The 27,145-nt window shown below is 37.6% G+C and overlaps 1 protein-coding gene and 1 long non-coding RNA gene across 9 annotated transcripts in view; one reads left to right on the top strand and one right to left on the bottom strand.

The window, feature by feature from the left end:
- Positions 1-13,666, bottom strand: part of LOC125983095 (uncharacterized) — a 30,033-nt gene extending 16,367 nt beyond the window's left edge. The window contains exon 1 of the long non-coding RNA XR_007486629.1: positions 13,506-13,666. This is a non-coding gene — a long non-coding RNA (uncharacterized lncRNA). The remainder of the gene's footprint in view (positions 1-13,505) is intronic.
- The window catches only part of rbfox1 (RNA binding fox-1 homolog 1), a 67,004-nt gene that overhangs the window by 15,378 nt on the left and 24,481 nt on the right, over positions 1-27,145 (top strand). For 2 of the 8 annotated variants that reach the window (XR_007486616.2, XM_049743933.2), the window contains exon 1: positions 14,528-15,310. Coding sequence is in view for 6 of the 8 variants with exons in the window: in XM_049743933.2 (XP_049599890.1) it covers positions 15,215-15,310 (96 nt within the window). In the remaining 2 variants the exon portion in view is untranslated. Of the gene's footprint in view, positions 1-7,269; positions 7,311-14,524; positions 15,311-27,145 lie in introns of those variants that run through there. The other 6 variants (XM_049743938.2, XM_049743937.2, XM_049743935.2 and 3 more) reach the window with 5 other exon arrangements.

Here is a 27,145-nt window from a genome sequence, read left to right as displayed (position 1 = left end):
AGGAGGGTTGCCTGTGATGGATTGTGTGACATGAGGAAAGCATACTTTCTCCTATAGTCACACTAAGCATTACTAAAATAGACTCTTTTTGGAACTGATGAAATCTGGAAGAATCATATAATCAGGACATTGGTACTGAAAAAACCAACAGATTTTTCTGAACCTTATTTAAATCATCCAATTCATTTTACAGATATACTTAACGACAAAAACAATAAAAAAAATACCCCTTAAACTGCAAGACTATATAATAATATAATGTATTTTTTTTATATTTACCAAGATTTCTTTAAAATTATTGTCAGGCAAGGAAAACAATCTGGTTTCCATTTTTGGAAACACAAGGTGGTTTGTTGAAAAAAAAAAACTGTTGGTGAAAGTCTGATATCAGCAATTTAAGTATTTATAGCCACAAAGTCATCTTCTCCTATCTCTGCCATTGTAACTTTTCACAGCAGTTGCCATAAACTTTGGAGATTTTAATGGGACTCCTAACTACTTCTCTGAAGATCACCATTCAGGACTTCAACGGATGTGTCCTCTACTGTGAAGGTGTTTTAAGACATCCGACACTTTCTGCCGGCCGGGAGCAGCTGTAACAACATGGAGGAAACGGTTGTTGCGGCGAAGCCGTCAAAAAATACGACCTCATGACCGGGTCATGATTTGTTTTCGTGAGGATATGCACTGCTGCCCGATGATTTTACTCTTGAGAACTTCCCGGACGAAATTTAAATTACAGACCTCATGAGCTTATTTATACTTGTGCAAAGTTGTAGGAAAAAAAGTCCTGCTTTGTTGTGTTCAAAATGAACCTTCTTACTTGTGATTGTGAACAAAAGTATTGTAGCGCATATTTAGTCGAACATAGTTGACCACTTTTTGAAGCCGAGTGGCTGGGGAGGCTGATGCGGGACAAGCTATGGACGATGTCGACCACTTTCATCACTTCACCCTAGTGGGGAAGAGCAACAGTAATTCATCTCAATACTGAGTAGTTCAAGAGATCCTTTGTCCCAATAGTAATTAGACTGTTTAATGCCTCAGTTGAGGGCAGGCACTCATGACTGAGCCCCCCCCCCCCCCCCCCCCCTCCCCTTTATTTCTACTTCTATAATTTGGTCTCAGTTGTAAGCTACTGCTTATTGTTGCATTTCTATTTATTTATTTATTTATTTATTTATTTATTTATTTATTTATTTATTTATTTATTTATTTATTTATTTATAATTTTATTTATTTATTCATTCAATTTATTTTTTATTATTATTATTTTTTATTATTCTTTTTATTTATTTATCGATCGATCTAGTAAAAGTTGGCTGGAATGAGCTCGCCAGACTTCAATTTCCAGTTTATATTTTCAATGACGTCAAAGAGCCTGTTAAATTCGAGCTGAAACGAAATCTATCCACTCCCACTGTAATCCTGCATTTGATTAATGCCGTGTTCTAATCTGCATTTGGAAGAAACCCACGGTTGTGATCTGTGGGTGTTCAAGTTCAATCATCTTCAGCGTGTCATGAGAACCATATTCAAATTGGACCAATAAAAAGTCACTTGAAACATCATGTAAATCATGACTTATTCATGAGACAAACATGGCGTCATATTTCAATGGATGATTGTTTCCTCCAACAATGGCACAGCGCTGAGTTTTTGTGGGTCAATTTCACTTTGGAAAAAGCTTTGGTTGATATGTGGTGTGTTGCGGGGCCGATATTTCATGCATGTGATTGTGCCACATTCTGCCGATGAGGTAGAGTGTGAGAAACTGTGCCTGCATAGTAATTGCTTGGGTAGGCTCCCATAATGTTTTAATGCATAAATATATCAAGCTCTGAAATTACAATTTAATGGTCTGTGGAATTAGAAAAGGAAGCTCTTATTCTCTGCAAGCAACCCCCACCCTGCTATGCTCACTGCTTTTTTTTTTTTTTTTTTTTTACCGCCTGCCTTAATATACTCGCCATTTTCTCTGTCCTTCCTGTAATACAAAGCTTTCCGTCTTTAATTTCTTTCGGTACTTTACCGTTGAGGAGTTTTACATATTGTAGACAGTTTAAAAAGGTCATGAGCAATTGAGTCTTTCAGCAAATAAAATAATTTAGTATGCTATGAAAAATGGAACATATTTATTGCGACATTTTAACAATATATAAATTTTTTTTTTTAAGGTTCCCATTTAATTTTATTCCCGCCCGCCTCAACATTTTCCGGCTGTGTTACAGATAAGAGATTTAAAACAGGAGAATAACCAGTTGCGACATTTGTCTGGCAAGCAAAGATTTTAATCACATTCTATGTTTTCACATCGGAATGAGATATCACACCTGAGTTAAATGCCTTCACTCAAAATCCTATCTTACAGATGCAAAAACCCATACACTTTTGAGTTTTCAATAATTATTTCTGTCATTCTTCCTGCCATGTTCTGGCAAGTTACCGTTTCTCAACATATTCATTTTTCTACTACTCATGCACAACTAATTGCTTGTTGGAAAGTGTCAGTCACAATGATGAAAATGGTGTGTGCACGCTAGAAAGTTCTAAAAAAAAAAAAAAAGCAACATCATTCTATTTAACCATGAATCAAATGTATTTGTAATTGTTGTGTTGGGAAGTTTCAATTAAAATAAACTCTTCAGAGACAGACAGACTGTAAAGATTAAATTGGGTGTAAAAAAAAAAATAAAAAATTGTGTGCAAGCTATTTAATTGTTAATATTAGAGATTTAAAAAAAAAAAAAGCTACCCTTTTGACCCGTCTCTTCTGCTTCTATCTTTCAGTCGTTCATTATTTTGCAGCCATTCGCCCCTTCTTACATGCGATTGGACAATCAATAAAGGATTGTACAGCAAGGCAGAATGCCTCACATCCCCATTTGGGGAAGAAAATTTGTGTTAGAAGATGGCAGCCACTGCACAATAGTGTATTGATGTTTTAAAGAAAAGAACTGGCCGCCATGCGTAAGAGTAAAGGAAGGAGAGAACAAAGCGTGGAAAAGTGGGAAAGTGATAAAGGAAGAAGGAGTAAAAAATATGGACGGAAATAGGTTTAATAATACAATGTGAGCAGTTAAGTGAGAGCGTTTGTGTTATTTTATGTTTTGCTTTCATGTTCATTATTTTATACCTTTTAATTTTTAAGCGTCATCATTATTTAGGCCCCCTTGAAAATGAAATCAAGAGGATATCCTTTGAAGGAATAAACAAAACAGCTTTTTTTTTTTTTTTAAATACTTCATGCTGTACCCACCGCGAAAATAGCAAAACTTAATTTAGCCTGCCCGTGAGCAAATTTAGACCACGCCTCGGGCCGGACATGCACTAAGCACAAAAATAGAGCAGAATTCTTTTTGTGGGAGAGAAAAGCCAACATGCTGGAAATTGGACACATTTAGGCACCACTGAGCAGAATGTGTGCGGTTGGCTGTGGAAATTGTGCGTCACCATTGTTGCAAATAAGGAACACCTTTTAAAAATGCCACTGACATTTATCTTGGGCCATGCTTCCAGGCAGCGGCGCTCCCGGTGCACTTCTTAGTTGTATATATATCTATAAATACATTTATTTTGCCATCAAAAGCCCTTTCTCGGGATTGGTTTTTGTTGTGTACTTTGTCGTGTCACAAAGGCAAAAAAAAATACTATTCTATTATCACTATTCTGCTTAACATCGTTCTTGTACCTTTTGTCCGTTTATGGGGTCAGTTATTGGTGAAAGCAACCCAAGGTCTGAACGATAAAAAGGTAGAAATTTACCCTTTAGTTCTTGCTGAAATAGTCTTTTTTTTTCTTGTCACATAATTTCTTGTAAGTTTTGAAAGGTCAGTTATAATACTTGGCTGGCAATATAGGGAACTTAGCTTTGAAAAGACAATGAAATAATTAAACCTATCAATTCAAATATTCCGTCAAATAGCACCAAAGCAAAAAAAATAAAAAATCCAGCAAATACAAAGAGATTTTCAGGCAATAACAAAAATCTGTGCAATGCTTACATACGAGGTCCATTGTTTTCATGCGTCCTCATAAAATAATGTGTGGGTTGGATCTTAACCTCTTTAGCAAGCACTCGGAAAGCATGGTTATCTGGTTTTGAAAATGCTACCCTCCGTGGATCAATAACACTGAAAAGGTTGGAAGTGGTTGGTGGATTGGGGGAGGCTACATTCATAAGAGTACAGTGCTTGCCGCCATTAGTCTTTTGACCTCACCACAATTACTGGAAGTACTATTCGTTGTGGCTCTCCCTCTCGCATACTGCTTATTTGATTCACCGAACTCATTTAGCAATTTATACCAACATTTACCACTCACTTTTCTATCGACTCCCTTGCAGTCCTGGAACTCGATTATTTTCTCAGGAATTTGCTTTGATAATTATTTTTCTTATTTGCAATTACATTTATTATAGACTAAGATTGGAAATAGTCATTAACATTTGCAGTCGCAAAATATTCTCGGATGACTAATAATGCAAGTTGAGTTTCTTAATACCAGAAAAGAAAATATTTGTCATGCTTATAAGTCCAATTTTCATTTTTTATTTTTGCTGGTGTGAAAGATATTGACTAAGTCATGGACTCTTCAGAAGATTGTTCAGTCAGACCACTCACATTAATAGTGAAGTAAATTGAAAAATGCAATCAATGATCAGAGTGAATCACTGGCAGTAATGATATCAGTGTGAGATAATCCAATTATTGCCGCACAGAGATTCATTCTCTATTGGTATTTGGGTGCTTTGCCTGTCACAGTAAAGTATGTACCACTTTCTTGCCTGATCAAAGATTCCAGAGACAGCATGTAGAGAAAATGAGGATACATTTGGGCTTTGACTCATACTATTAAGGAAAGACTCCGAGAAATGCACACAATCTTTCTTGACTTGTATCCCATATTGCATTAGAATATAGACGTTTAAATTCTTATTAAAAGTCACCTGATCCTCTTAATGAGTTTTGGGCGCATAAATAGCCCAATTGCAAACATTGACAAACGTGAGCCCTCAAATTGGGTTTGGCGTATGAAATTAACGATTGAATTCACAACCGTAAAATATAATAAAAAATAAAATATAAAAAATAAAAATAAATAAAATATATATGTATATATAAAAATATAAAATATAAAAATAAATAAAATATATATATATATAAATATAACAATATAAAATAATCTGGCCCTGCACGAAAAAGTACTAAAACTGTTTGGTCCACCCTGGGTAACAAGAAGTGAAAACAAGTGTTTTGTGTAACTAGCATTGGGTCTCTGTGGAGACACGTTGACACGTTCTCCCTCGCAGGATTGCTCCAAGTCAGCAACACCGAAGTGCTTTCAACCATGAACAGCCTTTTTAAGTCATGCCACAGTATTTCAATTGGATTCAAGTCAGGACTTTGACCACTCCAAAACCTTCTTTTCTTTTTTTTTTTTTAAAAGTTGACTTGCAACAAAGAATAAAAACACCTTTTCTTCCTCATTGCATTCTGGTAGATCCCAAATGAAGCCCAAAATACATCAACATTGACATGTCAAACTCACCTCTGATAACACCTGGCCCTTGAGTAAATAAGCTCCCCAAGGTTGAGGAAATATTGTATATTACTCTGTCCATAGTACTTTAAAAAGGGCCATAACACAGCTGCAGGAGACCTGAATGAACATCACACACGTATGCTAATGTCTTCTGCCACCTGCAGCTGCATCAGGAATTTTAGTCCTTTCGTTAACCAGCCGGATAGAAAATGGTTGGATGGATGAATATTCCTTTCCCGTCATTTCCTGCAGCCACTTACTGGATAATTCCACAATTTCCACCCAAAGTGTTTGCAGGAACACAAACGTATCTAGAGGAGGAATTAGAAGATTACCTTTGCATGTCCCATGATATGATATAAAATATAGTCTCTAGGAAGCATTAGCGCGGCTTTAACGTTGTTTGAATTTCTTTTACTCTCATCACATTTCAGCCCCTCTCACTGGCCATTATGAGCTGAGTAGTGGTTGAGATATAGTTTCCCACTAGGGACTGCTAGCATTCCTGCTCATTCAGCATCTTCTCACTCATTCCTGTTTGCCCTCCCTTTTTCCATCATTGCTTCTCAGCTTTCATCCCCGGGAGGGTTTTGTATTGTGCGCAACACAGCATCGTCATTAAAAATCGTTTCCAAAAATTATTTCATTAAAAAAAACAGCAGAAATTGATCTGATTTGCCGAAGAAAGAGCCAACGTGTTTTTCTGGAGTAGCATATTTTGTCAGAACTTTTTAGTGACTCTATGTAGATACTTGAAGTCCAAATCAATTATTTCACCCAAATCTAAAAAATGATTACATCAGCTTGGTTAAAAAAAAAAAAAAAAAAGATAATACTATTTCGAGTAAACTTGCCAAACAATTGTAATCTCGTATATGAATTACAGGCCAATCAAATAAAGTGCTTCTTGTAATTGACAAGCAAATTGCAAGCAAAAATGTTTTTTGTTTTTCCCATATTGTGATGGATCAGCAGCTAAAGCAAGCACAAATATATTCAGCAAGCGCCACTCGCTGCTCTTTTGCAGAGCCAATAAAATCAGACCTGACTATTGATTTTTAGATTCATGAAAGTACCTGCAAATTTTTATTTGTATCAAATGAACCATACGATGAACGATCTAACATAAATAAGAGTAAAGTCTCCCCAGTTAAAGCCAATTTAAACACTGCCGTAATGTGCTGGAAAAGAATCGTCTCTCTGGATGATCCAAAGCAAAGCATCAGATTGCAATCAGAACAATTTTCTGCACTAAATGTTCCCTCCATCTCCTCCCATGCGCTCTCCTATAATTGTTTCAAAAAGTTTTATTCTCTCCTAAATCAGTGCTGCTGGCAGGTAAATTACTGTTGAGCCACGAGGGAAAAGAAGTAATTAAAGTGTTGGTGCTTTCACAAGCCAGGAATATATTTTTTACATTGATTCCAGATTCCTGAAGATATAAATTGCTCGAGAAATAATGCAGCTTCATTTGTTTACCCTCTCAAAAAAAAATATATTGACAATTTATCATTTTTGCGTAATAATATGAAAAATAAGAAAAAAAATAAAACTATTGACAATTTATCCTTTTTGCATCATAAAACCAATTTTCAGTTATGAGCTTTTGATGCATTAATTATAATGCAAGAGCACGAATATGCTGTCGTGACTTTTTTTAAGAACTCTGATTTCTTTCCATACAACTGTTGGACTCATTTTTTCTGGTTTTATCTTCTCTTGTAGGATTTTGCCAACTAATGAGCTGTGAGCAAGAGCAGTTGAGGGTAAGTTCACTCTGCTTGGTGTCAAGTGTGTCAAACATCTATGTCCAAACAGTTAGGAAGAAATTAGGAAGAGAAGCACTGACATGACCTGTTTATTTCAATAAATAAACATTAATTGTAAGTAAGAAACTTGCATTCGACAAATACAAGAGGCTCATATTGTAAATTGTAGGTTAAGGACATTTTGGTGCTATTATAAAATTAAGGCTTTGATATAACTTGTATGTGGAGGCATGTGTATGATGAGTGTGTTTTGGTTTAATTACGTGTCAAGAGAACGGAGACTAGCAGTAAATCGGCGGCCTCATTATAAATTTGTGTGGACTGCGTTCGGCTTGCTCATATCCACTTAATGAGTCGGGTCTCTCCTCTCTTTACTGGCTTCTTGTATCAGAGACCTGAAGGGAAGTACTTTATATTATTGCTGAATATATAAAAAGTGGTTTATTTAGATCTATTTTGAATCGATTTTCAATCCCCAAAAAAATGCAGCTGCAGCAGCAGTGAGGGCGGCTCATTTTAGCTTTGATGTCATGCAGCACGGCTCTCATTAAATTGTGGCTACATTTTGAGTCTAAAAATAAACTTCCAGCTTGTGTGTTATTATTCATGCCGTGGCATCTTATTGCAATCCCCTCTACTCACAGCTACCAGCCAATTTAATTTCTTTGGTAATTGTCTATAGCCATAAAGATATGAATGACTATTTCCTTCAGCATAATGGGGGGAATGAGAAGAGCATAGATTACACTTGCAGTTTGGATCTGGACACTAAATTGTTTTTATTAGTTATGTAGCCTTTGGGCATTTTTTTTTCCTTTCTTAAAAAAGAAGCACTTAAAATTGAATAGCACGATTGTCAATAGCTCTCTAAGCCCAGACACGTAATGTCAAGTTTCCGTTTCAGCCTATTTTCTGTGCCTTTGTGCTTCGCTTTTTAAACGCTTGCATAGCTTTTAGCGTTTTAATTTAGTCGAGAAAATAACCTGCACCGCAAATTGTGTTTAGGGTTCAAAATAGGCAATTATTTAACATTGCCAAAAGGAGAGCTAGCTTCTGCATACGAAATCATCATCATCTATTTTAGTCATGGATGTTTCTGGGGCAAGTAATGATTTACACGGTTACGTAGAAAGTCCCTTTTAACAGAATTTATTCGTGACACTTTCCCAACTTGCTGCCCGTTTACGGTTGAATGAACACGGAAAGTGTGTTTTGCCAGCATATCATAATTTGATCCAAGGCCCCCTAGGGGTTGGACCAAAAGCAACTATTAAATGTGCATAAACAAAAAAGCTGTTTTATTTGACAATTGTGTCTCTAAATTGAGACATTTTCAACTGCACTCCTTTTTGTACTTCATCTCGTAATGTCCCATAGCGATTACAGCCCCATCATCAAATTTACAGCTGACGTGAAATGAAGCGAATTTATTCATGCTATAAGATTTTGTTTCATGAATGAAGAAGTCAGCAAATCCATCAGATTAGCAGAGAATTTCCCAAGAGGTCTGCATATATATTTTTTGGGGGAGCAAAGCGAGAATGGCCTGCATTTCTCGCCGCTTTATTAAGATTCAAGCGGTTGCAGTGGCAAAGAAGAGATCATTAGAATCAATATTCAATTTGAGAGCAGCTGCTTGTGATGTGGGGCGTTGCTTCATAAAAATGTCAAAAAGATTTAGTTGTGACATACACTGGCGGCATGACTCGTATTTGTTGTTATTGATTTGAGACGATATAGGAAAATATCCGGAAGAACGGCGATGTTAATATGCAAATATGAAATGAAATACAAGAGTAATAAAATAACATGAGGCAAAACATAATTATGTATATTTTGTGTGCACTTGTGGATTATTTTTGTGTTACGGAATCTTATCAAAGCAGCTAGGACACATACAATATGGCCCAAAATGTCTTTTTTTTTATCTTTATGTGGAGACTGTCACAGATAAAAATCAGAAATGATTTTTTTTGCGTGTGTACTAGGCCCAGGAGGATATTCAGCCAACACTGCCATGTTTACCACTTTGCTACCAGTTTAGATTTATTTGATTCATATGGATTCAGTTATTTTCAGCACGACGATATTTAATTGTGATAGGACCCACTCATAATGACAAACTGATTCAATTAGCAAAAAAAAAAAAAGTGTTGTGTGGACCAAAAGGTCTCATTCAGCACAACTGGACCTATTATGGTGCTTGAAGTGTTTCCACGCTGTGCTTGAATCAGTGGAGCCTGTAAAATGACAGGATTCCAGCAGGCGCAAGTCGAATCAGTACTTTCACACATATGTGCAAACACACACGTATAGCCTCTATTAGGTGAGCGTTGAGGCTGGTCTATTCCCCTATGCTCTCAACAGTTCTCTCCTCCTCACCTCCTCAGATTCAATCAATAGGAGCTCGTTCACCTCAAGGGGAGGGATACTGTGTGTGTGCGTGTGTGAGGCAGGGATGTGGAATGTTGATCACTCTCTCTCGCTCTCTCTCTCGAATAAAAATAAATAAAAGCTCTAATAAAAATAATAATGATAATTTAAAAAAAATACAATAAAAAAAAATAAAAAAAATATAAAAGGTCTTCGTCAAACACACTTGAAGCTTTCCCAGGTTCAAAAAATGCTACAGATCAAATATATATTTGGCAAGTTTGCTCGCAGACATTGTCAAGATCTTCTTCAGACTAGATTTATGCAACTCAAGGTTTTGCCCTAGAGACTCGAAGGTGGCAGATACAAGACCTCCTTCTGACTAAATAAATACAAATTAGTTTTTTCAAGCAACTCTACATCCAATAAGCAGATCTGTCAAATACGCTTTCCACATGCATATTGCATCATGCATCGTGAATTTCTGTATTAACATGTCACATATAAAAAAAAAAATTCAATATTGTTCAATGAGAGCTGGCCAAATGTCAGTTGAACACGATTTTTTTCATAGCTCTAGGTTCCAGCCTTTTCTGCTGACATTTGAGCTCCACCAGGACACAGAATGACTGTCACAGCCAGTGTTCAATTGCCTTGCTCTGCCATGCGTGGAAGGTAAAAGCCACCAATAGATGCACACTCGCAGGCTCATATACACTTGTACGTGGACTACACAATTACTATGAAACCACATTGCCGACCACCGCAGTACTTTTAATATATAGAATTTAAATGCCAATGTACGTCTGTCCCATCGTCAAACGTTGCAGTTTCGATGCTTCGACCCCCTCAATGTAGAGTTTGTGTTCCCTCTGCGCTTGCATTCATGCTTCCCAGTTCCCCTCTCCATTAACATTTATATTAAGTTATTTGGATACTTGAAATTGCCCAAAGGTGTGAATATAACTGTAAATGGCAAACTCTATATACCTCGTCATTGACTGGCAATCGTTAAACATAAAAGGATAAGAAAAATAAAATGGGAGGATTAAATGTATTAATTCAATGTATTTTTATGAATGAAAAACAGTATTGAGAATATTATTATATGAAAAAATGAATATGCGTAAATAATGAAGTATAGCGGTATATTCTGAGCAATTCTAGTTGTCAAGGTGGGGGAAAGAAGTGCTTTTCATAATTCAAGGGAGTTCTGACAATTTCATTGGCTCACTCGTTGTGTTTAGGAGAAAACAAAATGTCACATTCCCCCAGGAAGAGGAATTGCACACCCAAATGAACACAGACGCACACACATGCACACAAATTTCTCCCTCTACATCAAACATTTACTGTGTTGTGTAACTTTAAACAGATATTCAGCATATAGCAAATAAAACAGTTTATTATTTAAAAACATTCACGCTCACAGACGGGCAATATGGAGCGGGCTATATTATTTCTTTCTAATGAAATAATGTTGGTAAAGTTTTTCCAAGCACAGAAGCTGAACTAGACAGCTTCGAATCGGGGAGCTATTTTCAGAAAAATAATGGTTGTAATGAATCAGTTTGTATCTTTTCCTTAATACGGCACACTGCACGGTGTCTTGATTTTTTTTGGTGGGGGTCAGAGTGCACTCCTCTTGAGCCTGCTTTACAAAAAGTAGGCAGTCCATCGTTTTGTCCCACTGTTATTTAATTGAAGGAACAGACTGTTTCCCCGCTTTAATTACAAGCCGTCAAGCCGACAGAGGGGAAACCCTGAGATATGGCCACTTGTGCGCTGTACAGAAAGCCAATTATGGGACTAAATTGGAATAGCTGCCTTGAAATATTTGCTGTGTCTGGACAGTGGAAAAACTGTTTTCAGAAACCCAGCAATTGACACATTAGCAATTAAAAAAAAATAAAAAATTAAAACTTCTGGCTTCTAGACCAGCAACTGTGAGACGAACGTGCTAATCAGTGTTCCATCGTTTCACAAGATTTCCCGATCTCAAACTACCGTATTTTTCGGACTATAAGGAACACCGGACTATAAGGCGCACCTTCAATGAAGGGCCCATTTTAAAACTTTGTCCTTATATAAGGCTCTCTCCATTTTATCTTTTTATTTCAACTTCAGATGCTACTTTATAATCACAAAATAATGATCCATAGTCTTTTTGATTGATGATTCATAGTCTTCAGCGGGCCACTTATGGTTGATTTCATGACACAATGCTTCGGGCCAGTTTAAATTTAGGAATTTGGTCCATATATAAAGGCACACCGGACTATAAGGCGGCTTATGAGAACATTTTAGGTTTTTAGGTGCGCCTTATAGTCCGGAAAATACGGTACTTGATACTTAAGGGTTTGGGTTAGGTCTCGGTGGGACCTCTGTTACTCACAGCTTGGGTTTAGAAACATTGTAACGCAACAGGCTTGACTTGAAAATAAAAATGCAAAAATATGTAAAACAACCGTTTTGGGGGAAATGGACGAAAATCATGGTGGTTATCTTGTGCACGTGTATGTGGATACCAATGAATCCGAAATATACATTTCTAAAGGATCTTTTGAAAACTAAGGTCTGACTTTACCACTGGCTGTGTCTGACCCTTGAAAGTATGTTTCAATCAAGACAGACTAATATAATAACAAAAGGCGGGCTCGATTTTTAATAGAAAATGTTTCGCTATAAAAAGTTGCTTACGGCAAAAACTGTGCTTAGGAAGAAGTGCATTGAATAAGAACCTTGGGACTACTCGAGAAAGGGCAGTTATTTTTTAAAGCACTGCTGAGGTATTTATTTTAAATTTCCAATCATGGTTTTATTAGTGATGAGTAAATCAATAGATCGGGAAATTAAGAGGCTAATTTGATTTTTTTTAAACCTTTAAAATGGGTCTTTTATCTTTTTTAATCGCCAAGAGTGATGATAGCTATGCTAAATTGCTTATGGCACTAGTCGGTTTCTGCAATAAAACGTTTTTTTTTGTTTTTGACAGGTTTTATGTTGTAGTCTGGTTTTGCAATGCATTATTTAAACATGCTGTGGTAGGCAGTCTGCTTGGCTTGATTTATTTCATAGGTTTTATGTGAAATATGTTTGTAGCTGCAAGATAATATAGGAAATATATATTTAGGTTATGTTTACTTCTTTTTTTTTTAACGGTAATATTTCTTAGTTTATTGTAATTGGACGTTATTGACTAAAGGAGAATGTGTTTGTGTGGATAAGAAAGCTGCCAATGGCTTTACAGGCTTTGGTTAATGCTTTATGTGTCTGTGTGGCTGCAAAATAAAGATGTGCCCAAAAGGCTGGAGGTGGAAAAGGAGAAGCACAGAAAAAAAAAAAGAGAGTTTCGCCAGTTGAACAAATAGATGAAAGGTAGCTGTAAGAGCCATTTTTTTGTTTGTTTTTTATTTGTACCCACATTTTATACCCACATTGTGCTACAGGAGGACTTGAAACTTTGATTGAGCTTTACTTGACTTTATTGGACTCTTATTTGATATTATTTTGACTTATTTTGGCTCATATAGTGAAGTACCTTAGATTCATATTTTGAAGTACCTTAGAGCTAACATGTCTGCCTGTCACCTTTAACCTTATGAGTCGTACCTATAGAATCACTATGGTTGAATTGTTTGAAGGACCTTAAAAAAATAAATAAACATTGTTTTAAGTACCTGTCACCTTTAACCTTATGAGTCGTACCTATAGAATCACTATGGTTGAATTGTTTGAAGTTGTTTCAAGTACCCGGTGGTTTTGCAACCTACTTGACAGTTTAAATTTCAGACCAATACCGGACTCGGGAAAACTCACCTATAGAGTTACCGTCACTGGATTGTTGATTTCCTTGGAATCTTGCCTACTAACTTGGCCTGCTACTGTTGCATGCTAACCCGACCTGCCTGCCTTCCATCCATTATCAAGGTGCATACAAAGCTTGTTAGGCAATTCGGGTCCTCGAGACCCGGCCGGTGTCCTGCATGTTTTATAGGTGTGCCTGCTGCAACACACCTGATTCTGCAGACCTTGCTAATTATCCGACCATTTCAATCAGGTGTGTCGCAACAGGGTGACATAGAAAACATGCAGGACACCGGCCGACCCTCGAGGACCCGAATTGCCCACCCCTGCTGTATACCCACATTACCTTCACATCCCTCACTCGCATACATACAAATAATTTAAACGCGAAGAACATGATGCACAATCTTGTCTGCCTTCCACCCAAAGTCAAGTGTGACAGGTTCCAGCTTCCTGTGACCCTGAATAGGATAAAGAGAAATGATGGATGGGGTGTAAAACTCATCATGTAAAAGTATGCCAAGTAATGAATTTGAATTTTAGTTGTGGAACACCTCACATTTCTGAGGTGCAGGGTTCCATTCTGGTTCTGGTCTTCCTGTGTGTTCATTCAAAAATTGTCATTGGGCATTTTCAGTGGCTGGAATTTTTTTATTTGCATCAAGCCAGCTAAGCTTTTCAACTTTACGACGGCGCTGTATTTAATTTTGCACCGCTTCTACCTGTCTAAGTCGCTGCAGCGGTTTTGGCCTTGCGCTCGCTCAGCACTACACGTCAGCGCTAAATGAAGCCGGCCGGGGTGTGCACTTCAGCACAAAAGCTCAAACAAATGTCAAAACACTTTTGATCTGATGACACAAGTGTGATTTCTATTTTATAAATATTCCTGAAAAAATAATAAAGGGCTCTCGCTGAATGGCACTTTTCTAATCAAAACACTTTTGATCTGATGACACAAGTGTGATTTCTATTTTATAAATATTCCTGAAAAAATAATAAAGGGCTCTCGCTGAATGGCACTTTTCTAATCCAGGGCAAAAGGGTAAGTGGAGGAGCACCACTAGGCGTCTTTCGGAGAGAGAGTGGAGCTTGTGTCAGGACTGCAGTCAGCATCCTTGATCGCCTCCAGTAACATGTCACAGAACTTCAATTCATCAAGAGAATGAGCAAAAAAAAAAATCAGCATTTTTTTTTTCCTAGCAACAAATACACACAGCTGAACTCTCTGACACATACAGTGCATTCATAATACACACGCACGTGCACACACACATCATTTTCTGCTTTCCTCACGCTCCAGCAATCGCAGTCACATTGACTGCTGGCTTGCAAACACGCACACTTGGTCTCGCTCACACACACACGCACACACACTGAGTCAGACTCACATTAAGCTTCTCACACAATCACATACACTGCGGTACAGTGTGCGCTCTCGCTCATACTCTCTCTCTCTCGCTCTCTCTCTCTCTGTCTCTCGCTCTCTTTGCCATCACTGGTCCCGCCTTCTCGTGAGCAGAAAGCACTTGGTACTCCACCGCATGGGACTGGCTGCTGCTTCCCTTGAAGCTCCATCATTCAGCTCACTCCCTCTAAGTCACAGCTTTTCTTTTTCTCTTGTTTCTTTCCTCATTCTTGGCACTCCTTTGCCGTTGAGATCAGAATTTGTGTGTTGTTGGGGTTGAGGGGGTTGTGTTGTGTTCATCTTGAGGGGGGGGAACATGCAGCATCCCGGAGGAACATGTGTGGCGTTACCCAACGTGGATGCCTGTCCTCAATTGTCCTGCGCCGCCCTCACCTTTATGTATTTACAGCAGGTGAGTGTGTGTCTTGTATGCATGCTGCTCGCTGCTGCTAGTGGACATCAAAAAGTGGAATTGAAAAGAACAACTGTGTCAATGAGTTGACTAGACTAGCGAGTTGAGACAGTAAGGAATCAACAGACCAATAAATGAATAAAATTTGACGTCAAAATTCATATTACATGTTCAATTTTGACTTATGGCTTTAGTTTTTTGAATTAATCAATTATTCAGGATGGTAGGATGGGGCAAATAAAAGGAAAGGTGGAATTATATAAAAGAGTCTGCTTGCAGATAGAACGAGATTTTTTTTTTTAGTTCATTTTCTCCAATGCTCAAATTATTTTGATCTTAAAGGATTGTATTTTAGATAGATCTTGACGTATTAAGATTAATTTAATCAGAAATCCGCTGATATGATTCAAGTTAATTTATTTATGATGGACAGAGATTATTGACGGCTGTAAAATACATTCTATGGTTGTACTGTATACACACTGTGTGTTAATGTACTAGTACGTATATTTAATTCTAAACTACAAACTGATTTTTATGAGTTTATTAATTTGCTTTTCTTATTTGTGTCTATTATTGTTTGATTTTCATGAATTATTTTTGTCTTTTATCACATTGTTTGAAATTATTTTGATTTCATTTCAATGTTAATGTAACCTAGCTAACGGTTTGAATGTACATCATTATTCAAATCTCATCAGCCACAAAGTGTTCCAACAAATTACATTTGTTTTTCCCCACAATAAAAAAAACAACAACTACAAATTGTATCATATCGTCATGAGCCTTTTGTTTACGCATTTATTTTTGTGTGTGTTCATTGTCTTTCATCCAAGTAAATATGTAAATACAATTTGTGAAATGAGACATTTCACATGCAGAATTTAAATGAAGACAGCGTGGAATGTAAACATGGTCGTAACTGAGGATGTGATTTTTTTTTTCCACATCAAGTAGGCTGCCTGTGTTCCTGAAGGGCCTCACCGTGACTAAGGCCACAAATCAATCATATGCTGTAATGAGTCCCAGTAGATGGCGCTATACGGTTTAGCATCCATCACTTTTTTTTATGCCGATAAATCACTTCCACTAGCAAATTTGTGCTGACTTGAACCAAGCATTTGTGCCAACTTTGATAATACATTTAGAGCATTTGGCATCTTGATTTTTATGGTTTTATATGCTGAGAGTGAACCACAGCAGTGGATTAAAATAACTACAAACCTCTATAACTTGGAATACACCCCCCCCCCCCCTTACTGGTATTGGTTTCCCCATCTATTTATTTGTCTGCGAGAAGGATTATTGAAAAAAATATTTCATTTTCTTGTTGTGAAGTCGGTCTATATGCTGAATAGTTGTATAAAGAAGCTGTCACATTATGAGGGAATGTTGTGGACAGATGATGAGTTCACTCTGCCTCTCGGCAGAATTAAATTCAGACAGGTCCTCTCTGCTAGAAGTCTTGAGGGAGGTTAGGGTATCGCAGAATCTATTACTCAAAATCATTTATTGACAAAAAATACAGTCACCTGTAGGCATTTGGGACATAAGTGTCCGGCAAATGAATTCACAAGTTTCAAATTTGAGAAAATGGTTTTTGCTGCACTTTGTATTCATAATGTTGTTGTCTGGTGATGTGGTAAATCCACTTCTTATTGTTTTTGACCTTTTAACATAATTGAATTGCATATAAACATGCTTCCACTTCAGATTTCCTTACATACACTTTTGTTTTGAAACAAGTGAAGACTCGCAAAACACACGAGGCAGCGGCTAAAAGTAATATTGTCAACTGAGTTTGGTCGTTGCGTATCGTCAAAGATGGCCATTGAACTATTAATCAAGCTGATTTTAGTTTTAAACATTGGATGGTGGAATATTTATTTATTTTTATTTTTTTTAATTTATTTAATTTATCATGGACTGCACGGTGGTGCACTGGTTAGCATGTCCACCTCACAGTTCAGAGGTGATGGGTTTGATTCCACCTCTGGCCTTCCTGTGGGGTGTTTGCATGTTCTCCCTGTGCCTGCGTGGGTTTCCTCCCACATTCCCCCCCCCCAAAAATATGCCTGATAGACCGATCGACCGCACCTAAATTGCCTGATTGAATATTCAGGAACTTCACAGACTAGCTGTCAAATCATGAAAACTCAGTGTGGAGTATAAAATTAAAAATGCTTAACATGCAGAGCTGTTATTAGTATAGGCTGCTCTAAATATTTTTCACAACATGCAAACATGATTATGGCAGCTACAATACTGCTGTTAACACAATTTGTTTACTCCTTTCAGCAAATCTAACCTTTTTGTTGTCATTGTGTTCCCAAAATGATTTGGTGTTCATGCGATGAATTTTCTGACCCACTTTCCCATCGCACTGACATTTGGGGAATTCGCCTGTGCATTCCAAAAGCAGGAAACTGCATTTTAACAGCACCCTGGGATGTAAAAAAGCAATCTGGTAAAAGAAGAAAATGGCTTCTGCAATCTCACAATTTGTCATTAAGTAACTTTACGCCATTTGTCTCGTTCTTTTATCCAGCACTTTCATCCATGTTGCAAGCTGTGAGTGTGCACATGAGTAAGAGCATTTGTTAACACATTACATCATCTAGGTGTTTCAATTTGTGTTAATATGTTGTGTAGTTTTAATTGACATTTTTTTTCCCACTTTGTTTTTCTGTTGAGTGCTATTTTTACCTGCAAGCATCGATTGAACTGAATTTAATAAGACCCGCCAGCCACATTTGTCTATTTTTATAACAAACATTTTCTATTTATAAAATCACAGAAGGGATTTTATTATGATTTTTTTTTAAGCCCATATAATACCACACAGCAACTTTTACCCAATAAAAAAAATCCCACTCGCTGATACAGAGAATTAAATTTTGCAGTTCATTATATTTTTAATGAGTTGATATCGTCTGCTTGTTTCTTAACAAGCATTTAAAACCTTTTTGAATAAATGTTTACTTAAATGTACATTGGCTGGCACCAGATTAAAGGATGACACTATACAACGCCTCTTCTGTCATACAAGACGCCAAACCGGAATTGCAGTGGAGCGTTAAATTTAAGGGACAATATGCAGAGGGGGGAGGGGAGGGGGGGGGGGTATCTTCCCCACACAGGAAAATGAAATTGCCTGAAATGAAATAGGTTTTTACATGAGGAAACATGGGCAGATTTTAAAGCAGATTTATTGATTTTTGTTTACAATCATCAGTATGTGTGCAGCTACAGAGAATATAGGTAGCATAAAATCTTCAATTGTGTGTGTCTAGTCAAATATTTCCATATAGAGCAGGCTCAGGGGATCATCTCCATAATATTATGTATAGCAACCCCCCCTTTCCTTCGTCGGCACACGGTTAAAAACGAAAAAAAGTATCGCGTGTTGCAGAAATTGGCGCAATCTGATTTCTGACCAATGTTTACGACGTCTGGTAGAATTTCGTTATCAGAGCGAACGCTTAAATTGAGACTGTTTGTGATTTAGGGCTATACAAATAAACTTGACTTGACTTGACTTAAAAGACTGCGAGTCAAAATGATCAACTTGAAATTAATCAAATCAATCATATGACTTAATGCTTGATTTGCTTTTATTTTGTAGATGTCAAAGCTACAAGAGCAGAACATGTATGAATGGCCCCAAAAGTTTTAATAATAAAACACCTTGTGAGACAATTTCATTCCGAAATGTGCTTTTTCAAATGAAGATTAATTTATAACCACTCAAGCAGAAACAGACACGAAGCATTGAAAAATGCTGCCTGGGTCTTAGCTTCTATTTAGGGGTCTGCAGAGTCCAGATACTTGAGACAAACTATTCGAAAAGATTAGGTGCTCCCAACTGGAAAGCGCAATCTCTTAAGACATGTCCAAAAAAGTCACTTAAAGATTCTGGTTAGTGGACCTCAGAGCTCAGCTTGTGCTGGTGAGGAGGAGGTTTTTTTTTTTTTATATTAATATATACGGAGTCAGGTCATGTGATGCTCAACACCTAGAATTTAATTCTAAATATTTCACATTTGCAGGAGAAAGAAACTTGTGCCCCGTAATCTGAAATGACACATAAGGGTTTAATATTTAATTTGAAATGCTTATCTTTCAAGTGGAGTTAGATAGCTAATTCCATACATCACATCGTATATTCCTCACTGACACATACTCACATTCACCTTTCATTGCACTTGCTCATTTCTCTCTCGCTCCTCCACAACAGTCATACACAGACGATTGGTGTGTTCATGTAACGACACGCTAGCACTGCACGCTTGACTGGAGTGGAAGATGGAAAGAGAGAGAGAGAGAGAGAGAGAGGGAGAGAGAGAGAGGGGGAATAGGACGAGCGATGGGGAAAGGATGAAGAAAGGGGATTAGAAGAGGGAAAATACAGAAGTAGGCCAAAGGCAACTTACTTCACTCTTCTTTGTTCGAAAATACATTTCTACTGACTGCTTAAAAGTCCAGGTACACTGGTACCATGTTGCCGTATTATTATTTGGCATAACACAACGTGTGTTCGTTTGTTAAAACAAAATTGATTGAATGAAACGGGTTATGGAGTTGTTGATGGATGGATGGACGGATGGATGATGTCTATCACACCATAGTCTTATTCATGATAATCACAAAATGTTGTGAATGGGACAAAGACCCAAAATCAGTTTGAATATGAACATTAATATAATTATCAACATAAGTTTATTCTTGGTTGTCATCTAGTCCAGGATGTAGCCAGCCCCTCCCTCGTAATAATTCAGCTGGGATAAACTTGTGACCCTAATGATGAGCAGAATCAGGATAGGTGCAATTTTATTCTAAAGATGGTACGTTCTTGCATCACCTGAATTAATAATTCAAATTTCCAAAGTCCAAAGACTCTATTCATCTATGACTCAAGTGACCACACACTCCATATTGCGGAAATTGCGTCATCGTCAGGAGCGATTGTAAAAAGTGACAGCAGGTTACACATACGTTATTCAAAATACATTTTATGGATCAAGTTTAGTTCGAGACCTGATTAGTAGTTTGATATTTGAACCTCGCATTGTCGGAGGAAATGCATGGAGAAGAGTCACAAAAAGATAACAGAAGAGGGAAGCTGCATGGAAATGAAAAAATGGGGGTGGGGGAGTGGTAGACTCCACAACCTCATTATGTCTGTTGGCATTTTAACTCCTTTTGATGATTTAGTAAGAAGAGGGGATGGAGGAAGAGGAGGAGGAGGAGGAGAGGGGGGGTAGAAGATGCGTTCTCTTCTCCGTCCATCCACGGCACCATTTCAATCCTCCGCTCACGCATCCTCTTCTCTGTTCTCGCCAGGATGGAGAAGAGAGAGCATGAGAGAGAAGAAAAAGACAGAAGAAAGAGAAGTGAGCGTCTTTAATTTAGAGGGATCCCAAATGCGTGAAATCCTTTATGCTATCTGGGTCACAGCGTGCCTTACAGGCTGAAGAAACACACCACAGAAAAGTGCCAGCCTGCTGGTTTGCTCAGTCATTCGCTCGGTTACGTGCGCTGCTCAAAGCGTTCGGGGGATGTACGAGTCCTCCGATGACCGTATTAGTCATTTATTCCAAATCTCTGTTACGACCAGTGAAATGGTTTCCTTCCTGCCCCCAGAACGAGATGCCTTGGTTTTGTGTTATGTTGGTAGTTGCCTGCTTCTTACGTCATGATGATTAGTCAGAACGTATCTCCTTTCACGTTGACCCACAAACCGGAAGTATTATTAAAAACATTGGCTGTTTTTTTTTTACTTTTCATAATTCCCTCCACTTTGAGCCAGAAATAGTTCCAACGCATGATGCTGCCACCGTTAGGGTTTATTGAAGCTAGGCAGAATAGTTCTAATATGTTCTGCATTTGTGACACTTTATAAAACAACAAAAACCAGATAAAGAAAGGGCTACTAACGGCAAAATAATAATATAATATATTCACAGATACTATACAACTAAGAAATAATGGGCTCTAACCCTGACCCCCTGACCTCAAATGGATGGGTGGATGGATGGTTGGTTTCACCGTCATCGATTGGACTATTGATTTTATTTTATTTTTGGACTGTCATTGTTTGATTTTCATGTCCTTGCAGTTACATTACTGCACTTTTTTTTTTTTACTCAATACCTGACAAATATGGATTATTCTCTTCTTTTTGCCCCTTGACCTTTCCATGGATAACCTTGTCTTATATCTTGTTGTCATTTGTCTGAGGCCACATTAGCGGCAGTACTTCTCATTTTTAGGTTTTACAAAAAGTTCATGCAAAAACTTGGGGAGGACAATTCACTTGGAAAAGGAGATCAACTTGATCCGGTCTTCTCCCAATTTAGACTTTTCCGTAAGACTGCCAGGCACTGGTTGAGCTATGTTTAACCACTGTCGGCTTGTCATTGTTAGAGCAGGTTGTCATCGATGCTCCATTGCAACATTTGACGCTACATAGCTAGGAATAAAACTAGACATGTTACAAAAAAAACAAATTGAATCGGAAAATGGGTTTTGATTCAGAGGATTTGAGTGCATCAAATCATTCTTTAAAAAAATAAGTTATGTATCGAATCATCCTCAATTAGCATTGAAAGAAATATGACAATTACAGTTTTGACAAGTTCACTTTAAATGCGTATAAATTGACAGAGAGATATTCATCGCATCATTTCACATCTCAGATTTCAGATCCTTTTTTTAGTCGAGAAGTTGAGTCATGATCGATTAGTAGCATAACTTACTGATATATTTATCAGTACAGTACAGGCTTGTGTTGCGTGGTGATATTTCCAGCCAAGGAAAAAAATATATAATAATCCACTTGCTTGGTATGCTTGCTACAGGACCGCCAGGTAATGTTTGCACAAATTGACCAGACAAAAAAACTTGGCCCTCCACAGCAGAATTTCAACCATGATGTGAATTTGTGTTGCTTGCAAATAATAATAGACTTTTCGCCGCACTCTTTTCACATTGATAGCATGTGTCATATTGTGCATTAAGAGGTTCAAACAGATGGCAAAGGAGTATTTCTCAGTGCAAGCTTTTATCCACAACCGCAGGCAACAACTAACATTCTGGTCCACTTGGCATCACGCGGGTATCATCAGCGTAAACATCCAAGTCGCCTTAAAATAAAAGCAGTAAAATAATTCTATCGTGCTTAATTTTTTTTGTATTTCTTGAAACTGCAATTTTTGCAAAACCTTTTTATTATTTTAAATAGCTTCCAATTTTTTGAACTTCTCCAACCACATACACAATCTGCCAAGTATGTAATTTATTATTTCATCAACATAAAGGAGGTATCCTGTTACCGAGACAACGTTCATGTGACTAATGCATCTGGCTGATTACCGTAATGGAGCAATAGATCTACATATTGCCGGAAGAATGTTGAGTCAGCACTACAAACATAGCAGTCAGCAGTTGCCTCTCTTGTCTTAGTCTTGGCTTTTTGGCTTAAAATGTAAATGGCGAGGGCATGGGGTGCTTCCATAAGATCAGTGGATTTTATATTTATAATGGTGTGCAACAATAATGAAAAATATGGTCATTATTTTGCTGAATATAAAAAAAAAAATCAAAATTCAATATGTAACACTATTGACATAAAGCTCATCAATTTTTTTAGTTATTTTAAAACAGACCTCTAAAACGAGAGCAAGAGAGACAACGATTTCTTGAAAATACCAAAATTAATCCAAATCTCTGACTCATGTGTTCTATTGAATCCACCATTTTTTTCTTTTTAGTCAATCCACCCACACATTCTTCTCGCACTCAGGCTATCGCCGAGGTACGCTCGGGTTTGTTGGATCTCGTGGCACTCGATACTTGACATTCAGTGATGGAAGATGGCTCGGAGGAATAATTGGAAGTGTTCTCAGAAGTAGGGAAGAGCCCTTTTTATGTGCGTTGGACGTATGGAGTGAGTGAGTGCTGAGGTGGCTTCATGCAACTTGAGGGAAATCACAGGACTCTCACGGGTGTATTGACATCTCTCACGGCTGAACAAATGGTTTAGTTAAGTTGTGTTCACTGACATCGATCTGAAAACTGTTTAACATTCCATCTGTGGCCTTTTGTGGGTTGGCTCTGCAGTTCAGGGATATTAATTCACTCCCTCCATCTCTCTCTCTCTCTCTCTCCCTCTTGCTGCCTCACACTCTGCGTTATTACATTATTTTAGGAATTTAATAATAACCTACTGCTGCCCTTTTATGTTTTGGACCATGGCGGTAGTGATGAGATTACGATTATTAAAGTGTACTTCTGTATGGTTGTTCTGTATGAGTGTGTGAGTGCACACACACGTCACTTGCCTGAAATATTGAACAGATACACACCCCAAGAAAATAGATTTCTGTCTCTTCCACTGACATTTGGAAGTGTGCAGAGCTAATTTAGAAAATGGCTTGTATTATAATTTATTATTTATTGACAAGAATTAGATTATCAACACAATCTTACCTAATGCGGTATCGCTTCTATTTTCGGAAGTTTTTGATCTCTTCATGTCCGTTGTGGGACCGAGATTCCTTTTTTCGCTCGTCTATGGACATCGTGCATCTCGGTGAACGGCTTCCATTGTTGTAATTGTGTTTTGATTCAAAACTTTTCATTTCCAAAAGTCACTTGAGCCATAATATTACCTGCTTACTCATCAAAAAAAAAACACAAATGGTGTAGAAAAGGTCAACCTGCAAGCTGGTGCACACACATGCCGGTCATTTAGCATATTATGGGGCCAACGTCGAGCAAATTAGTCACATTTGAAACAGTCTAATTAACCCAAAGGAGCTTAACCCACTTATCACAGCGAACACAGAGTGAGAGACAGAGCGAGATAAACAAACACACAAAGAGCAAGAGAGCCACGGACTCGGACTATCTCCGTCACTGATTGATTTCTCCCAACTACTGAATGTGTGTTTCTGTGACTGCGTGTCAATGTTGTGTTTATAATGTGTGTGCTCATTAAATCTGCAGTTTGATTAATTGCAGTGTGCAAAACTAGGCGCTCGCAGAACATACAATTATGCTCCCGAGCAAACGTACATATGACGTCATTAGTGAAACATTATCAGCAGTATTGGCTTTAATATTAATACATTGCATAAATTTTTGTTATTTTAATCAAAGAGGATAAAGGAACTTTTACGATCTGACAACTTAATGTGTAACGTTTCCTTGTTTGAAAAAGAATCAGGTTATTCCTACCTAGCAACTTGAGTGAATAGTAAATGTGCAAAAAAATAAATAATAATAATGTGATTCTATTGAGTTGATGAAAGTAAAAAAATTGCCACTTACACTTTGGCTCTTTAAGATAGAAACTAGATGGATGAATATTCATATAATATGTCGGCTACACTAGATTATTGTGTCTAGATTTCCTTTTTCAATCAACATTATTAATACCTGCAAAATGCAAGTGATGCCGTGTGACAATGCAATGATCAATTTAAAGTTCATTCAATAAAAATAGACTCAAGTGAGAGTGAAACCTTTCTTTCATTCCATGCATGTTTGTGCTTTAAAAACATATTTGAATTTCTCTTCTCAATTTAATGCCATCCTATATGCAATATGGACCAATAAAAAAGCAACAACAACACTCTTGGGCAATATATAACACTTCTTCGTTTTAAGGGACAAAGTGTTGACATCAGCGCCTCTGTTTAGTGCAAGGTCTGTGTGTGTGGGGGGGGGGCGAAGGAGACACACACACACACACACACTGTAGTAATCAATCATCTGTGCTGTCTCTCGCTCTCCCCCGCCTAGGCTGACAGGTCCTATTTGTTATACAGCATCCACAATGCTGCGCTGTGCTAGTCAGTGGCCCAGGACCAGTGCGCGTGCACACACACACACACACACACACACACACACACACACACACACAAACAGAGTCATTGTTGCAAAAATATACAGTATTTTGTACCCCCGGTGTACTGTTTGTGTACATTTACATGATATTCCGTTACTTGTGTTTTCATGAATACGATGATTATTTTATTGAATTATAAATACTTTTTGCATTATTTGCTCAATTGTCTATTTTTTTTTTTTATTTAGACAAAAACATTTCACAATTGAGTCAGATGTCTTTCAAAAACGTGGATTTTAATGTAACCAGTACCGCAATAAACGATGAAAGAGGACGAAAGATAATCTAGGATTAATGAAAGACGAGAAGAAATAAAACAAAAAGGGGGAAATGGCTGCAAAAATGTGTGCATGTGTGTGTGTGTGTGTAGAGTCTTGCCAACCTCAGCAGTTTTCTGCACATTATTCTTGGTCATTTGATTTGAGAGGCTCTCAGGGTGAACCTGCCGATGCAAGCACTTTTGCAAAGGAGTAGCACACATGCACACACACACGCAGATAATTTTCCTGAAGCGGAATTTCTGACTGTCTTGTGAGAGTGTGCGCATGTGCATTCTGTGTGTGTGTTTAGCTTTTTATCTAATTATGGATTTTGAGTACAAAATTGTGTGTAACATTACAGGTTCTTCGACATGCTTTGTTATTGTTTTTTTTTAAAGTTACACCCTTTTGCTCAGTTGATTGCGTCTTTTTTTTTTAGCCACAGCACAGTGCAATGCAAAATATAATTTTTGAGAGTCGTTAACATTCTTAGGAAGATGAACAGATACTGGTGGGATCAAACGCAAGTGCACAGTGCACCACGTGTGACATCATCATAAATTGAAGCCCACTCGTCTGTCTCTTATGTTTGAAATATATCTTTTTTGACAGTCGTATAAAGAATGAAAGAACACGTTGAGTGTGTGGCGGCATGTTTTCTTTTTTCATCTTCTTGGCCCTCTGTGCTAATGGGATTTATGTAAATGTAAGAGAGATGGTCATGATGCTTTTAATTCAAATAATAATGTGTGATTATTATACTGGAGTCAAATGAAAAACAATTGAATCTTATCTATTTCCTGAGAGAGAGAGTGTGATCAATTTCTCGACTGTTATGTAAATTTTTTTATTGAGCCAGTTCAGCTTCCATTAGATGCAGCGACGTCTATTGTTCGTACAGTATCACAGTGAGGTATTTCAGTTGATGTTTAATCAGTGATGAAATTGACCTCTGACCTCTGAAAATATAAATGAGCCAGTAAATGTATTTAACCTCTAATCCATGGCCTCGTTCGTTCCAAGCAAAATCCAGAAGAACAATTATATTGTTTTGGGGGAGCCCCTGACTTGGAAAAAAAAATCTCCGACTGCTTAACTGCTCGACCCATATGTTAATTATGTCAACAATTGGCTTTAATCAAGCTCAGCCATGTAGTGGCGAAGAAGTGTGTGCAGATCCACGATTAATATTCATGTGTGTGTTTATGTGTGTGTTTGTGTGTGTGTCTTGTGCCAGAGTGAGTGAGGATGAATTAATAGTTTGATGAGGGATGAAAGAGTTGGAGTGGCTGGATCTGCTCCCCATCTGTTTTCACCTCTGCCGCTTTTCAACACACACATTCGCCACCATGCTGTGTGTGTGTGTGTGTGTATTATTAAAAGAATTATTCTCTAGTGTCATGCTGTATCATGTAATAAAATACTAAAGTATTATTTGTTTTTCTCTCTGCTGGACATGTTTGACCTTATCAAAAGGTAAGACCTCATCATCGTTATTATTTTTTGAGGGGGGGGGGGATTCTCACTGCAAAAGCTGCTTTTAAAAATGTCACATGTTGTAACCTAAAACCAATCAACATTGGGTATTGGACATTTTCGACAGCTTCACTTTGGAGAATTGTCCAATTAACCCATCCATCCATCATGTATTCCGCACCTCCT

Source organism: Syngnathus scovelli, chromosome 16, assembly GCF_024217435.2.
Source record: "Syngnathus scovelli strain Florida chromosome 16, RoL_Ssco_1.2, whole genome shotgun sequence".
Classification (NCBI taxonomy): domain Eukaryota; kingdom Metazoa; phylum Chordata; class Actinopteri; order Syngnathiformes; family Syngnathidae; genus Syngnathus; species Syngnathus scovelli.
The sequence above is the reverse complement of the archived record's forward strand: the minus strand, read 5'-3'. Positions and strand labels throughout refer to the sequence as shown.